Source organism: Medicago sativa, chromosome 4 (genome assembly GCF_051527215.1).
Source record: "Medicago sativa cultivar Bolivia chromosome 4, Bolivia_mono, whole genome shotgun sequence".
In the NCBI taxonomy this organism is placed as follows: Eukaryota; Viridiplantae; Streptophyta; class Magnoliopsida; order Fabales; family Fabaceae; genus Medicago; species Medicago sativa.
Genome location: NC_140752.1, coordinates 35,905,065 through 35,920,774, shown reverse-complemented (window position 1 = coordinate 35,920,774; position 15,710 = coordinate 35,905,065). Strand labels below are relative to the sequence as shown.

The window sequence follows — 15,710 nt, the reverse complement described above, 5'->3', positions numbered from 1 at the left end:
TAGTGCAAACACTTATGAATCATGTTCAAGATTCAAGAGGTTATGCAAATTCGAGGTTTTAAAACAAGGTCTGTGACCGTGATTTGAAAGACAACATAATTTTTGGTATCTTTGGGACCTCAATGCAATTACACTTGAGACCGCGTTAGTCCGCGAATACAGCCTCTTTTCATTTTTTTTTCAAAGATAAAAAGAACATTATATATGCAAAAAATTTCTCATTTTTTATCCAACTAAATAGTGAAGAGAAAATTTAAAGCCTTCTTCAAATTGATCATATAGCTGGAACAATCTTTGATCAAACTAATATTTACCTGCGGTCAAACACGATATTACTAGAGACCCTTTCCCTTGGTAAGCGGAAGGTTAAACAAAAAAAAAAGAAAAATGTTCTATCCATACAAATAGCTTAAAAATTCACCAAATTTGCACTTTCTCTTCTCTCACACTTCTTGACACCTTACTTTTTGATTTTTCCTACCAATTTTTGTAGCTTTTCCAACCACAATATAAGAAACTTAGTTTGGCAGAATTTTGTGTTTTTCCAATAAACTAACGTAGCTTGACATAAATCTATTTGTTGGACAGTTATTTGGTACTTGAAAAAAATTTAAATTTTCTTTAGGGTGTGTTTGCGAGTTGGATTTAGGAGAATTTTGGAGGGGAGGACTCTGGAGGGTTAAGTCTATATTTTAATATGTACTTTAATATTTTTAAAAAATCGAAAGAACATATGATAAATGAATATAATATCATGTTGTTCATTTAATTTTTTAAAAATATGAAATTATATATCAAAATATAGCCTAAGCCCTCTCCTTCAAAATCCTTCAAAAACAAACTCCCAAACATACTCTTAGTATTTTTGCTGTGTAATGATGAAAGAAAAATGTTGGATGAACACAACTTTTTTATTTAAGCAAGTTAGCATTGCGAACAATAAGATAAAGTTTGTTTTTATTCAAGTGTTTCCAGATTTCACGTCAGTTTATTTTGCCTTATAAGCAAGGTTTAATATGCATGGCGTCTCTATATATATATATTTCAGGCACAAATGTGACATGGTGATAGGTTAATTATTAGGTATTGCTAGGTAAGGAGATCGTATTTAGAATTTCTTCTCTAATATTTGCATTCAATAGTTTTTGGAATTTCTTGATCTTGTGAGATTAAGGACCACAACTTGGAGGAGATGTAGGGCTGGGTTGTATTGTATGCCTTCAACACAATCTTTAACACGCATGGTATTGGTCAGATGAATAATAACAACACACTCACATATTTTTTAATACACTTTTTTTTTCTTCAAAATTTACATTGAAAAGTGTGTGTTAAGGAACAAGTTATTACCATTATTCTTTCTTTTCACCATACTAATATAAGCCTCTCTCTAATTAAAACGAACATAGTCGATCTCCTTATGATGAATATTAGGCTTAATGTTTTGGACAAAAATCTTGTAATTTTTATTTTAATTAATATATATTTTTACTTAAGATTAAATTTGATTTGATTTAGTTTTGCATACCAAGAAACCAAAGGCGAAACCAGCAATATTAATTAAAATATATTAAATTTTGGCCAGCAATATTAAATTTACTTAACAAAAATCTAATAAAACGGAGATGAGAAAAGTTTGCATACCAAGAAACCAAAGGCGAAACCAGCAATAACAGAATTTGTTGGCCATTTGGCCAGCAATATTAAATTTAAAAAACGGTAAAAATATTGCTGGCCATACAAAAATCTTGCTGATTTGTATTAAATTTAAAAAAATAAATATTGGTTAAATATAAAATGGTAACAATAAAAGGCCAGTAGCCACCAAGATAATCCATGATCTTTGCATGTAAATTCCCATCATCCTTATATGTCCAGCACCAAATGCTTGCCCACATAGTGTCTCCAATGCACTTCCCATACCCAACTGTTGCCAACCAAAAACAAAAACAATTTTATAAATCATAAAATTTATGATACAATTTTTTTTGATAAAAACAAATGTACTAGTTAAAGATAAGTGTAATGTGTTGTGTAAGACAACATAGATTATAAAAGACTGTCGCGACATTTGATATGCTAACGTGTGTTCTTACACGCAATTCACACGTTTTTAATGCGCGTGAATTTTGTCGCTAAAAAAAAACAAGTGTAATGTACTAATAAAACGGAGATGAGAAAAGTTTGCATACCAAGAAACCAAAGGCGAAACCAGCAATAACAGAATTTTCAACAGAAAAAGCTGCAAGATCGAGCTCGTTAACATGGCCAACAAACGTAGAAGTGAATGCACCAAGCGAGTACTGAGATAAAGCAGTTAAGATTGTTGGACCAGCTATTTTCCATAGCTTCTTCGACTCCTCTCCAATTTTGTGAACAATTTGCAGTGGCTTCTCTTCTTCATGATGAACAACACTAGGAGGAGAGTTGACATTGTTATCTAGTAGAGGACTGTCGATAGCCATGGTAAATTAAATTTAAGATCACACTATTTTCTCCTACTATACTATATATTTTGAATTTCAAATGGGTCTATTAGAAATGTGTTGATTTAGTTGATATTATATAGTTAGTTAGAATTAGTTATACACTATAAGACATGAGAGATTGGGTCTAACAAAAATGTAATGGTTGGTGAGGAAGAGGTAGAGCAAGAAGGGTAGCTAGCTGGTTGGTAAGTTTGTAGTTCCTCTAAGTATGAAAAGGACTATAATTGTACCTATTATTAGTATTTTGGACTTGGTTAGTTTAATTAATGTTAGTATCATCATATGAAATTAAAGTGATTTTTTATGATTTGTAAATAATCATAATAATAGATACTGTCTCAAGTTTGGATCCTCCTCTAATATCCATTATAATTTAGGTTCAAGTTCAAAACTCTCGATTAACATGTTAATATATATGTAATACGTAAATTTTGTTATAAATCGACAATAAAGCGATTATTTTCGATTTTAATGTTGGCTTGGTGCTTCCTTGTACAAAATGGTTGGCATGGCTTGGCTCAAATGGAAATTTCGATTTGAATGAACGGTCCATATTATATATATGTTTAAATGTGTAATTGGTCCCTGCACTTTCAACAGATTTTGGCATTGGTCCCAATCATTTCATGCCACGTGGCACCAATACCAATATTTTTTCAAAGTGCAGGGACCAATACCAATATTTTTACAAAGTGCAGGGACCAATGCCAAACAAAAAAAAGTGCAGGGACCAATGCCAATATTTTTACAAAGTGCAGGGACCAATGCCAAACAAAAAAAAGTGCAGGGACCAATGCCAAAATCTGTTAAAAGTGCAGGGACCAATTACACATTTAAGCCTTATATATACGTAGCAAGGTTATTGGAAAACTTGATGGGACTAAATGAAAATAGAATGAGTAGTGCTTGCGATACTCTGACATTTATTCTCTTATTGACCAAAATTAAAATGAGTTGTATAGTTTGAAAATGTCTCATTTAAAGTGGTGAAATATACATTGATTTCATCATAAGAGAATAAGTATTAGAGAGAATATTGAAAAAAAGTGTCTAAAACATGAACAATGTTATATCTCTAGAAAAATAACATAAAAAATTCTTCAAGAATAAAGAGCAGCCAATCACAATGCATTAGAATATATTTCTTATGTTTTTTTTTTTTTTTTGATTGGATTACGGGAATGAAAATATATTTCCTTTCAAGTGTTATTTTAGAGAATAAAGAAAGATATGCTTTAGAGAAAATATATTACTACCTTTTAATTATTAGTTTAGTTAAGCTTATGGCGTATGATGTTTTAATCCCCGAACAACAACACTTAAATGAATATTCTATTTGAGACAAAAATAGATTTTGATTGAGTTGATTTTGTAAAATTAATTATAAACTGTGAGTATAAGTGGCACTATACGGTAAAGTGATTTGTGTTTGGATACGTTTATGTGAAATTGAGTTAACAATAAATTTGTGTGTAAAAATCAATTATATAATACAAAACTACAAATTCTAGCTTGAAATATAATCAATTATGAAAAATACACTCAACTGATATTTCTCTATTAAAATTTGATCCAGTTAAAATTTATTATCTAGATTTAACAAGGAAATTTATGATCTAGTAAATGAGAAATAACTCAAGATGCAAAAGTCCAAAAAATTGTTAATCATATCACAAATATAATTAACAAATATTTGAAGCACATAAATATGTGACCCGATCAAATTGTTTATTTAGATACACAAGTCCAATGAAATTTATGAAGTACTTAAATCAAACGAACATTAGATGCAAAAGTCCAATAAAATTTATGAAGCACGTAATCTAGTAAATTACAAGTATTTGTTATTCAAAGTTTATTGTTAGTAGTATCCCAAATATAATTTATTGGTTATCTATTAAAATTTTCCAACCCCACTTATATTTCATTTGCATAAATTCAGAATAAAAATAACCATTTTTAGCCTTGGATGGAAAAATCCAAATAAAAAGTGTTTTTCATTTTTATATCAAGGATTACTTATGTGTGGATTTTCAGAAATCAATGGAGATTTGTGCCAATGATGAAAAGAAATAATCAACTCAATAATATTAATAAAAAGTTTACGAGGTTTGATTTTGCCATCTAAAAAGATCTAAAAGTGTAGTTTGTTGTACGTTTGTATTATGTTCATGTAGGGATGGCAATGGGCACCCAATGGGTAGGGTACTTTTTGTTTTTGAAAGAACCCAATGGGTAGGGTACTATAATGCCCCTTTCCATACATGCGTTTGTAAAAAATGCTCGTGCCCAAGCACGTACCGTCGTGGGCAACAACTTTAGTACATTCTCTATACCCTATGGGCAACTAGGTGCCCATACCCGCACTTGAACTATGAAAAAGTCAATAAATAACATCGTAGTTGAAATAAAACAATGATAAAAAAAATTCAAATCAACTCATAAAATAATATGAATCGTAGTATTTAGCAAAAAAAAAAAATCCAAAATATCCTTAAAAACCAGCAGGAGGGAGCGGTTACTGTATTAAGCAGTTTTTAGGTTTATATTTGTGCTTAAATAGATAAATTAACTAATTAATTGTACACAAAATAAATAAATTATTTATCATATTATATAAATAAGTATAAGCGGGTTGCGGGGCTGTGCAATATAGTGCCCTTATCCGCACCCATACCCATTTAAATTTACGGATAGTTACTTAGAACCAAGTCCAAGCCCATGAAAGCGGGGTTTGAGTCCAATTGCCATCCCTAATTCATGTGTAAGTAATCCTTGATATATATTAACAAGTGATGCACTCTTTATATTTCATAAACTTGAATCTACTCGATTTGATATCAACTCTAAGTGTCAATGCAAATCACATGGAAAATGGGAAATCATAATTTAAAAATCATGTTTTTTGGGTTTGCAGACAAAGTGACAACACTACTATAAACACTTATACGCACACAGTGTAGAAGATTTCAAGTTCAAACCAAGACACCACGGAAGATATCTACCCTAACAATGTTGGTATTACCGATTGTGCTAGATCTTAAGATCACAAATCATATTTTTTATGCAAGGACAATATAAAGAAACACTTTCAAGACAGGGAAGCAGCTCCCTACCACACACGTAGGGGGCACTAATGGTGCAGTTTTCCATCAAGAGTTCGGTAAAAATCATTACTTACGGTCTAGGTAAATAACTTCAGCTCGTGAGGCTCTCCTCATCCGCAATAGTTCTTTCATCAACTCCGGTCCGACGTTTAAAGCAGGTTTGACAGTCATCTTTTCTAGCACTGGAGAATGTAGAAGTAGAAAGCTGATGAAGTCTAACTCAGGTTTGATACCAGAGATGCCATCTATTCTCACATACTTCACTTGCATGACTGGCCGATCCAAATAGGCATGGTTTGTCAACGGAACAGGTTGTTGCTCCTCAGATCGTACCTACATACAATCGTAAAACACAAGTAATCTTAGAAACTCAAAAGACTAGATCCAGAACTTACTAGACAAATACTCAAAAGCAAAACAACTTCGAAAATCTAGTAAGTTCTACAGAATTTAATAACTCAACGAGTCCAAACAACACAATCTCTAATACTCTCTTTCCAACACAATTATATTATTGATTGAAATTCAAGTGGGTTGAGGCACTTTGAAAAGAAAAATGGAAAATAAAAATAGAAGAAGCAAGTTACAATTATATATAAATAACAAAAACAGTATGTGGAACCACAAATCAAGCTTATATGAGTACTCACCACCATTTCCAATTTTCGTAGATTAGGTGAGCTTCTTAACAGACAAAGAGCAGCTGAAATCTCCTTTGAATCATTGAAGTTTATGCATATGAAAATATAACTTAGATCAACGCACGGGGTAGGAAGCTCTAATGGCACAACCCCTAAAACCAAATACTGGAGCAGAAACAAGACAGAAAGTGAATGGATTACATCAATATATATATATTGTTTTTAATACTAACAGAGCTCAAGTTTCATACATATGATTGTGGTGCATTTTAAATTTGTAGGGAAAAACAGTTTCGAATCAGATGAGCATTATACCTTCCAAAAATAGTTGTTAATCTTCAGGCTGCGTATATGAGGTAGATGAATAAAAAATTCGACCAAATTGCTAGAGCGTTCATGCAATCTACCTTGTTTGCTTTCGAAGTTCTCAGACAGATTAATGAATACATCAGCTAATTGAGAAGTGTTCTTAAAGCTAATATCCTCAAATTCTCCATTAATGTTCAAAAATTGGAGATTTGGTGCATGAATATTAAGATTGTTGAAACCATCGAAGTTGATCAATATCAATCGTTCAAGCAAAAGGCAGCTGGATATCAAGTTTTCAACAACATCTTTAGTCAATGTAACATATTGCAGATCAAGACTCTTTAAGTTCTTGAAGCCTTGAAATGTTGATGGTGGTATAAGCCAGCATTCTAATAATTCTAAATGATGCAAACTTTGACATGAAAATAACCATGAAGGTATTTTATAGCGTTGGTCTGGATTTTGCCAGATTTCTAACACAAACTCTTTAACCTGCCATCTGGTTAGATAAAGAGTCCATCGATCAATATCAGTGACATCAATGTGATCCGGAGAGAGCTTGAACTTTTTGATTGGTCCAGAATGGAGAATAAGTACATGATCAATAATTCTTGAAAGCTTGCTCTTGATAACTAAAAGGTCATTAGAAGTTTCGGAGAGACATTCATTATCAAACACAAGATTTGGAAGTGTGGTCCATTTGTACCTCCAGTTGGTAGATAAAATACTTGTTCTGGCTGCTTCCTTAATTGGCAAAAATGAGAGAATGTGGTTTATTATAAGACCTGGTAAACTACTAACTCTATCGGGCTCCTCGTCTGATACGCAAGGAGACTGGGATTGTTCTCTTCTCTTCATAGATATAGTCAGACAAAAAATCCAATATTCAGAAAACAAATTAGGTTACAAACAAGCTAATGTAACTTCATTATACAATAACAACACAATTATTTACTCCTCTGAATTCAAATTACAAAATAATATAATTCGAAAGTTTATTTGTCTATTAAATAATGGCATTACTTTGCATGAAAACTATTGACCAGGGTTGTAGGTAGTAATTAAAAAGTGGCATAAAAAACAACTGTTCTAAAATAACATAATACTAATGAGTTGATTAGGGGGTAAACAATTCCTCTTCAATGAGACGTTGTCGCGGACAGCAGTTTGCAAGAGGGGTATGAATCTACTCTCGAGTTTGCATAACGCAAAGACATGCCGAAATAATGCGGTGGCATAGTCAATTAAGGTGATTAAGTGATTAAGTGATTTTACTACAGCCTATGTTTTTATTCATATGAAAAAATGCGTTATATTTACTAATAACATGTGTCATAGCTTGCATCTGTAAAAATTTCTAACCTTTTATTCAAAGATGTCTTTCTTTATTCCCTTAGATTTCTACACACCCACTTAAGTATCATTAAAGATGCCTTCTTTAAACCCTTTTTTCTATTAGTCTATATACCATAGTCAATTAAGTATCAAAAACAAAAAAAACTTTCCAACTATTTTAGAGGAAAAAAAATAAACTTATGTTGGTGTTTATTCTCTCTTGTTTTAAATACTACAAGAAAAAATTTAAGATGCATCATCTTATCATTATTTCGACTTGTATTATTTAATGCAAACAAGTTTAAATTTACTTGTAATAGTTCTTACTTACAAATCAGGATCAAAGGTGGACAATACTTGTGTATTCATCTTAATGGAAAATGCGTACAAAACCACGTAAATTTGTTTGGGTAAGAGTTTCTTCTACACACAATACAAACTAACACGAATGAAGGTTATCAGAAAGTTCATACCCACATGGAGGCAGATAGCAAGCTTTCATTTTTGAGTTCCATTTAAGGGTGACTTCTGTTTTCTAAGGAGATTTTATACATTGAGTCATTGACCTCCCTGCATCATAAGCAAGACATAAACAATTATTCCATATAATAAAAATATAATCTACGATTAACTTGATTATTTTATTCAAGAGATTTATTAGAATAAAGTAAGTTTAATGGTTTTTAATTATTTTTGCCATTCAGCCATAAATGTTTGCAGGATTACAGTTGAATAGTTTTGGGTGAAAGGAAATTTAAGTAGTTAATGATATACATTTTCATTTTTGAAGAAAAAGATGGAGACACATAACACCTATAACAAAAATGTCTCAATGAACATATAATTACTACCATTTTCATTCATATAGCAGTGAATTTGAACAAAATTTCATTATAAAACACATCCCTTTCCCTGTTATTATATTAACTTAAACAAAATATTATCTTTAAAACTCTATTGGTTGAAGGAAAAATGTATATAGTTAATCATGAACACTGTTCTAGAGTTATCAACATTTAGAAATTAAAGATATAGAAAACTCAATTAGGCATCAGAAGAAGGAAAAAAATCAATTTGGTGAATTTGAATAATGTGTTAAATTTGAACGATGTTTCACAAGTCTTGTCAACACTTCAAATGTCTTAATTTGATTTGGACCTCCAGTCACTAAACTGAATAAAACATTGAATGTGGGTATGGCAAATGAGTGTGTATGATATAGTGGAAGAATATGATTACCTTGACTATGGAAGTAGCTAACCTCCAAGATTAGTAAGTCCATGAGTGATTTTTCTTTCCTTTCTCTCCCCCTGTTGTTTGTGTTAACTGGTGAAATTATAGGCAAAAGTTCTTCTTTTCATTTGTAGGAAATCATATCTATAATATTAGTGGAATATTTTTTAATGCAGATTCTAAATGTTCAATAATAAAAAAGATTTTTTGAGAGGAAAAAAAAATATATAATCGAAATAAAAGAGCATAACTATATACTAATTTAGTTTGAATCACATATCAGTCTAAAAAATAAAGTTTGTAGATCTAAAAACTAAAGATAAGAGTTTTATAGAGGAGAAAGAGGGGATCATTATGGTGGTTTTATTTTAGTATGAAGCGGTCGGAGTTGATGGAAAAAGAAGAGAGAAGGTGGACCGTGGATGTAATGGAGGTGGCGTTCTCGGTGGAGAAGGAAAAGATGATAGAAACATAAACATTGGTGATGCTGACACGTGTGAGTGAGCACATAAGGCAGCCACATGTGCTTTTCATCAAGAAAGAAATAAGGGTTAACGGTGTTTTACCTCTAATATTGGTCATTTTCGGTTTTATACTCTGTAAAATATATTTTTTTATTTACTCCTATAAAATATTTTTGTTTTGATTTACCCCCTAATAGATCATTCAAAAACCAGAATTTCTGAAAGAAAAAAAACATAAAAACCTGGTTTTTGAATGACCTATTAGAGAGGTAAATCAAAACAAAAATATTTTACAGGAGGTAAATCATTACAGGATGTAAAATCGGAAATGACCTATATTACAAGGAGTAAAACATTATTAACCCAAGAAATAATAATTCATCGCTACCCATAAAAAATACACAAAGGATAAGCTAAAATTATTATGAGTAAAAATGTGGCATTATTTTATTAAGCTGTGCAACATTGCACAGGTTAGAAAACCCTTAAAAAAAATCATTAATAGATATAAATGAGAGGGATGTATGCAATTTTTTAAAATATTAATAGTCCGAGTCTTGGATTCTTTAGGCCAAATACCTCTTAGTCCTTTAAATTTCCCAAACAAGTATATATCCAGTAAGGAGAATGGAGGTCTTTGGTTAACCTCCAAGATTAGTAAATCCATGAAGTGATTTTAATTTCCCTTCCTTGCTCATAATGGTATGAATATAGGAGAGAAGATGAGTAAGAAGGAAACCCTCTTCATCATGAACACAGATAGCAGCTCAACTAAACCCACCACTCAATCTTCCGCCATGACTCTCCCAAAAGCCTTTAAAAGAACCAATTCCCACAAAATAGAAAATCTTATTGAGTACTCTTATGTTCCTGAAGATGTGCAAGTAGCTGAAACCATACCTCCTCTTCTTAGCCCATACAATATCTTTAAGAGACAAAAATTCTTAACTAGGACCATCAGAAATCTCATCTCTACAAACCGCCCAAATATGAAAGAATATATCCAATCTTCCCGGTTGGACCAATGCACTCTTAAAGCCACAAATCAAGAACAATATGTTGATTTAGAGATCCCTCAAGACCTGATAGATCACTGGAAAACATAAGGATATACAGCTCTTCACTTCGGGGCTGTTAGGTTGATTCTTTCTCTCCATGGAAGAAACAACCAACCAATCTTCTGCAAGATAGCATTGCTCGACTCAAGCTATCTTCACTATGAAAACGTTGTCATAGGAACAGTATTGACTTCGCTACATGCTGGTAGTGTTGTTCTTACTATCTTTCCTAATTATAACGTGAGTCTCAAAGATACCACATTATCTACCAGGTTAAAAGTACAAGTTCAGATCACTGGATCTGACCAAGTACCCGAAGCCTTAGCAGCCACCCTTCATCACTAGATAATCTACCGTCTTCAAAATCATTCAATAGATCTACCTCTAACAGGATGTGGAGCAGACTCCCTGTTAGTTCTTGCCAGCAGAGAGGATGAAGTCCCCTCTATAGTTCAGATCCCTAGAAAGGTCTCTCGAAAAGAACTGATCCAGCTAATCCCATTAGAATGGATCACAAATTTTGAAAAGATGCAAGAAGACAGAAGGTCGATACAAACACAAGAAGCCAGTTTCAGAAGATCATCTGTTGACAAGTCAGTCAAGACAATCTTCAAACCTGTAGAAGAAAAACCATGTTCATCATCGTCTATTTTCCAAACTCTGATGATTGAACCAATTCTCAAGGAAGACTGGTGTCCTATTTATGCAGTAGCGGCCAAAGGAGATCCCATCTATACAGACAAGATTGATGGACACTTCATTTGGGATGTCAATCCTGACATGTGTGATCCAGAATGTGACTGTTGGATGCATGATGATGATGATGATATAGACCAATATATCATCACCCCAAAGAAAAGCAAAAAGAAAGGTAGATGCAAACCACCATCTACTCCATAAAGGAGATCTGATCCAGACAATGGTCCTTGGGTAGGAATTAATAAGAAAGCTCCACCTCTTCCAATCTATGAAGAGGCTCTTAGAATTCTTAGAGAAGAAAAATTAATACCACCTGATGACCCAGACCTAGTCACTTGGTCTCCTCATGACCATTGCAAACCCAACAAAAACACAACATACTTTGAACCCATCCCTCGTTTCATGTATACAGCTTCATCTTCCCAATATGAACAACAATTTCCTGCTTTAGAAAGGAAAATTGATCATGTGACAAATAGAGCTTCCAAACCTTTCATACAACCCAATGAAGTCCATCCTGATGGAAAATTCAAGCCTTTGTCTCAGGCAGAGGAAGTTCTCAACTGGCAATCAGAAAACATAATTGCTCAGAATGAAAGTCTCCAAACCATGGGAGAGAAGTTAGGAAAAGTCACCGAGAAGATGGAAGAAACAGATCAAGATCTTAAAGTTCTGTCTCAAAAAATGCAAAGGCATTATAAGGAACTCAAAGAAGAAGTAGCCAAATTAGATCATGATCTAAGGACCATGCTGGATGAAAGAATGTTCGGCAAAGTTTTTGACCAAAAAGAAAGAGAGATCAGGACTCTGCAGAAACAACTGAAGGAGATGGATGACTTCATACAAGCTTCCAAAAAACACAAGGCGGAACCAACAAGAAGTCGCTTTTCCAACACCCCGACATTCTCCAACGTCCCTGCTTTCTTTCCTAGTTTTACTCAGCCCAGAAGACCTTCTCATTATTATGTCAACTTTGCTCTACCAGACTATAATCGTCAAGAACCTGTTATTCATGAGACAAGAAAACCCAAGGTGACAACCTCAACTTCTAGGAGTAAAGAAACATTCTACAAACATGACTCCTCTTCAGATTCCCCAGAAATCACTAAACCACCTCCATCAAGACAAAGAAAGGCAGATCTGCCAGACCTAGAATCACAGCCTCCTAGTCAGCCTTTCCAGTCCTTAGCCATGACAACTAGACAAGAGGAAGAAGCACCAGACACCTCTTCTGAAAACTCTGCCTCAGACTCGTCTCGACAGGAGTCTCTCGCCAGTACAGAACAGCACATGAATGACTTTTCAGAAGCCTTCATGATTAACATCAAAAATGAAGAATATTTTTATGAAGAACCAATAGATGAAGGATCTACATATGAAAAACCAAAGATTCATAGCGGACCATGGTTCAATCTAGATGGCATACCCTTGGAGCAAAGGAGGAAGAAACTTTTGGAGTTTGGAGCTTGGTTAGACACTCAACTCATGAAACCGGGATCAGACTCTTATAAAGTAATAGAGGAATTTTGTTGTAGAATGACAGGAACTTTGAAGGATTGGTATCTTTATCTAAGTCCTCTCAGGCAGGATGAGCTCCACCGGTTCTATGACCTTCGATCAAATTCTATGACCTTCGATCAAATTCATCAAACGACTCTAGAAGCCTTAGAAGAATTATGCAGCTTACACCAACACTTTTTAGAAATGATGGAACAAAAGTCCAAATTCGGGAAAGCTTGCAAGAAAAACTATCAAGAGATTGGATGCAAGAAGGAAAAATGCCATTGCCCGCCAAAGCGAAAGAAAGACCATAAGTCAAAATCTTCAAACCTTTCAAAAAAGAAAAAGAAGACAAAGTTTTTCAAGCCAAAGCAAGCCAAAGGAAAAAAGATGGGTCAGAGATGTTTTGCTTGTGGGAAGAAGGGACACTATTCAAAAAATTGTCCCAGAAAAAGCTGCAAAGATGATAGACTCTCTCAACCCTGAAGAAGCAGATCTTGAGTCCTTATACTCAGAACAGAGCTCCGCAGATGAAGAAACAACCTTTGCCCTCCAAGAAGATTCTGGAGAAGAAAGCAACTCTGACTCAGGAGAAAAGAATGAAGTACCAGTCTACTTCCTAAAACAAGTAGCCAGCTCCTTACCTACTCCTCCACTTCCTTGTGTTGAGATTCAAATACTTGCTTCCAAGTTTGCCCATCCAAAAAAGGCTATCGCCTACATGGACACAGGTGCCCATGTTACCATGATGAATCCCAGTGTTCTTCCTCCAGAAGCATGGACTACCCATGCTGCATTCTTCATGGCTGCTGATGGGAAAATTTTCAGAACGGATTTAATAACAAAAGAAAAGATAGGGATCAAATTTTTCAAAGGATGCGTAGTCTGGACAAAAGTAATTGGAAGCAGGCTCCCTAACAAAGACATTGTCGTTGGGTTTGATGTTTATTCTGCAGCTGATAGACTTCAAATACTCCCCAGGGGAGTAAAATTTAAAAGGGAATTCAAGCCATACTCCACCACAATAAAAATGTATTCCCTTTCCAAGGCTCTAGCTGAATATGAAGAAGTAAAGGCCAAGTTGCTCAAACTTTGTGCAGACTCTCATGAAGAATTCCAGCATCCTAACCCTCTATGGAAAAACAAAGACTTCTTTGTAGAACTTCCATTCAAACTAAATGAAGATATAAATCCTACCAAAGCCACCCATCCGGGAATGAGCCCTTCTGATTATACTCTTGCTAGAGAAGAATGTAATCAGCTTCTTCGACAAGGCCTTATTGAACCAACCAAATCTGAATGGGCCTGCCAAGCCTTTTATGTGGAAAAAAGAGCTGAAAAAACCAGGGGAAAGAAGAGATTGGTTATAGATTACAAACCTCTTAACCATTTTCTCAAGGATGACAAATTCCCCATTCCAAAGATATCCACCTTGAATACCTTCATAAAAGATGCCAAAATTTTCTCAAAGTTTGACCTCAAATCAGGATTTTGGCAACTAGGCATCAATCCAAAAGACCGTCACAAAACAGCATTCTGCATTCCAAATGCTCAGTATCAGTGGACCGTTGTACCTTTTGGACTCAAAGTTGCTCCATCCCTATTCCAAAAAGCCATGATCCGAATCTTTGAACCTATCCTTGACAGTGTCATCATATATATTAATGATATCCTTCTTTTCTCAAAAGATGAAAAAACCCACAAAGCCTTATTAGCCCAATTCTACCAGATAGCCCAAGCCCATGGTATCATGTTATCTGAAAAGAAAAGTCAAATAGCCCAAACTAAGATAGACTTCTTAGGGATGCATTTTTCTCAAGGGAAGTACCAACCTCAACCTCACATTGTTCAAGAACTCCTAAACTTTCCAGATGAAAATCTCACAATCAAACAAATCTAGCAGTTTCTAGGAATAATCAACTATATCAGAGATTTTATACCCAAACTTGCCAAATACACCAGCCAGCTATCCTTGTTACTCAAGAAAAATCCTCCACCATGGGGTAATAGACAAACTGAAGCAGTTAGAGCTTTGAAAAAGATTGCACAAAACCCTCATGCTTTAAAAATACCTGGTGAGGGAAAAAGAATTCTTCAAACAGATGCTAGTGACCATTACTGGGGAGCTGTTTTGATAGAAGAAATTGATAACACCAAGTGTTACTGTGGTCATGCCAGTGGACAGTTCAAAGAAGCAGAAAAACATTACCATACCACATACAAAGAAGCTTTAGCATTAAAACTGGGGATACAAAAGTTTGATTTTCATCTTAGAGGACATCATTTTGAGGTTCATATGGACAACTCTTCTTTTCCAAAAATCCTAGAGTTCAAAAACAAGATGCCACCAGACCCTCAAACCCTTCGCCTCAAAGATTGGTTTTCCAGATATGACTTTACAGTAAAACACATCAAAGGAAAACAAAACCTTATCCTAGACCTTCTTTCCAGACCCAACAAACCAATCCAACTTTTCACCCATAACCATTCCTTCCCTCTGATTATGATGATCAGATCCTTACCATCCGGAGCCACCACTTTCAAAGACTTTCCCCCAGGATTAAATCCATCATGTCCACTTTCTGTAATCCAAGATTATGCCAGAAGGAACATTTTTTATTACATGGCAAAAATCATGAGAACCATTAAAACCATACCAGACCTTTCTCCGGTCCATCCAGATACCCCATTTTATTTACCCTTTTTAATAAATCCAAAAGTCCAATTTACTGAAGATCACTTATGGTATTTATGGTGCACTACTTGCCTGTATGTTATGCCTGTCCTCATCCCTACTGAAGCAATGTACCATTATCTTATGGAACCTAACAACCATGGATCATTAATCTGGACAGCCCTTCAATGGTATTCTCCC

General features: G+C 34.2%; 1 protein-coding gene and 1 pseudogene across 2 annotated transcripts; both read right to left on the bottom strand.

Annotated features, from left to right (window-relative positions):
* Nucleotides 1-1,786: 1,786 nt before the first annotated feature.
* LOC146929058 (protein DETOXIFICATION 33 pseudogene) lies at nt 1,787-2,508 on the bottom strand (annotated as a pseudogene). Its single transcript, XR_015007962.1, has 2 exons — nt 2,193-2,508; nt 1,787-1,927 (listed from the first exon to the last, which is right to left on the bottom strand). The product of XR_015007962.1 is annotated as a protein DETOXIFICATION 33 pseudogene (transcript).
* A 2,849-nt stretch (nt 2,509-5,357) lies between these two features.
* On the bottom strand, nt 5,358-9,574 carry LOC146929057 (F-box/FBD/LRR-repeat protein At1g13570-like). Its single transcript, XM_085701145.1, has 5 exons — nt 9,121-9,574; nt 8,355-8,451; nt 6,553-7,398; nt 6,247-6,402; nt 5,358-5,929 (listed from the first exon to the last, which is right to left on the bottom strand). The coding sequence occupies exons 2-5, from the start codon at nt 8,394-8,396 to the stop codon at nt 5,663-5,665; spliced, it is 1,311 nt and encodes a 436-aa protein (XP_085557271.1). The 5' UTR covers nt 8,397-8,451; nt 9,121-9,574; the 3' UTR covers nt 5,358-5,662.
* Nucleotides 9,575-15,710: the final 6,136 nt, after the last annotated feature.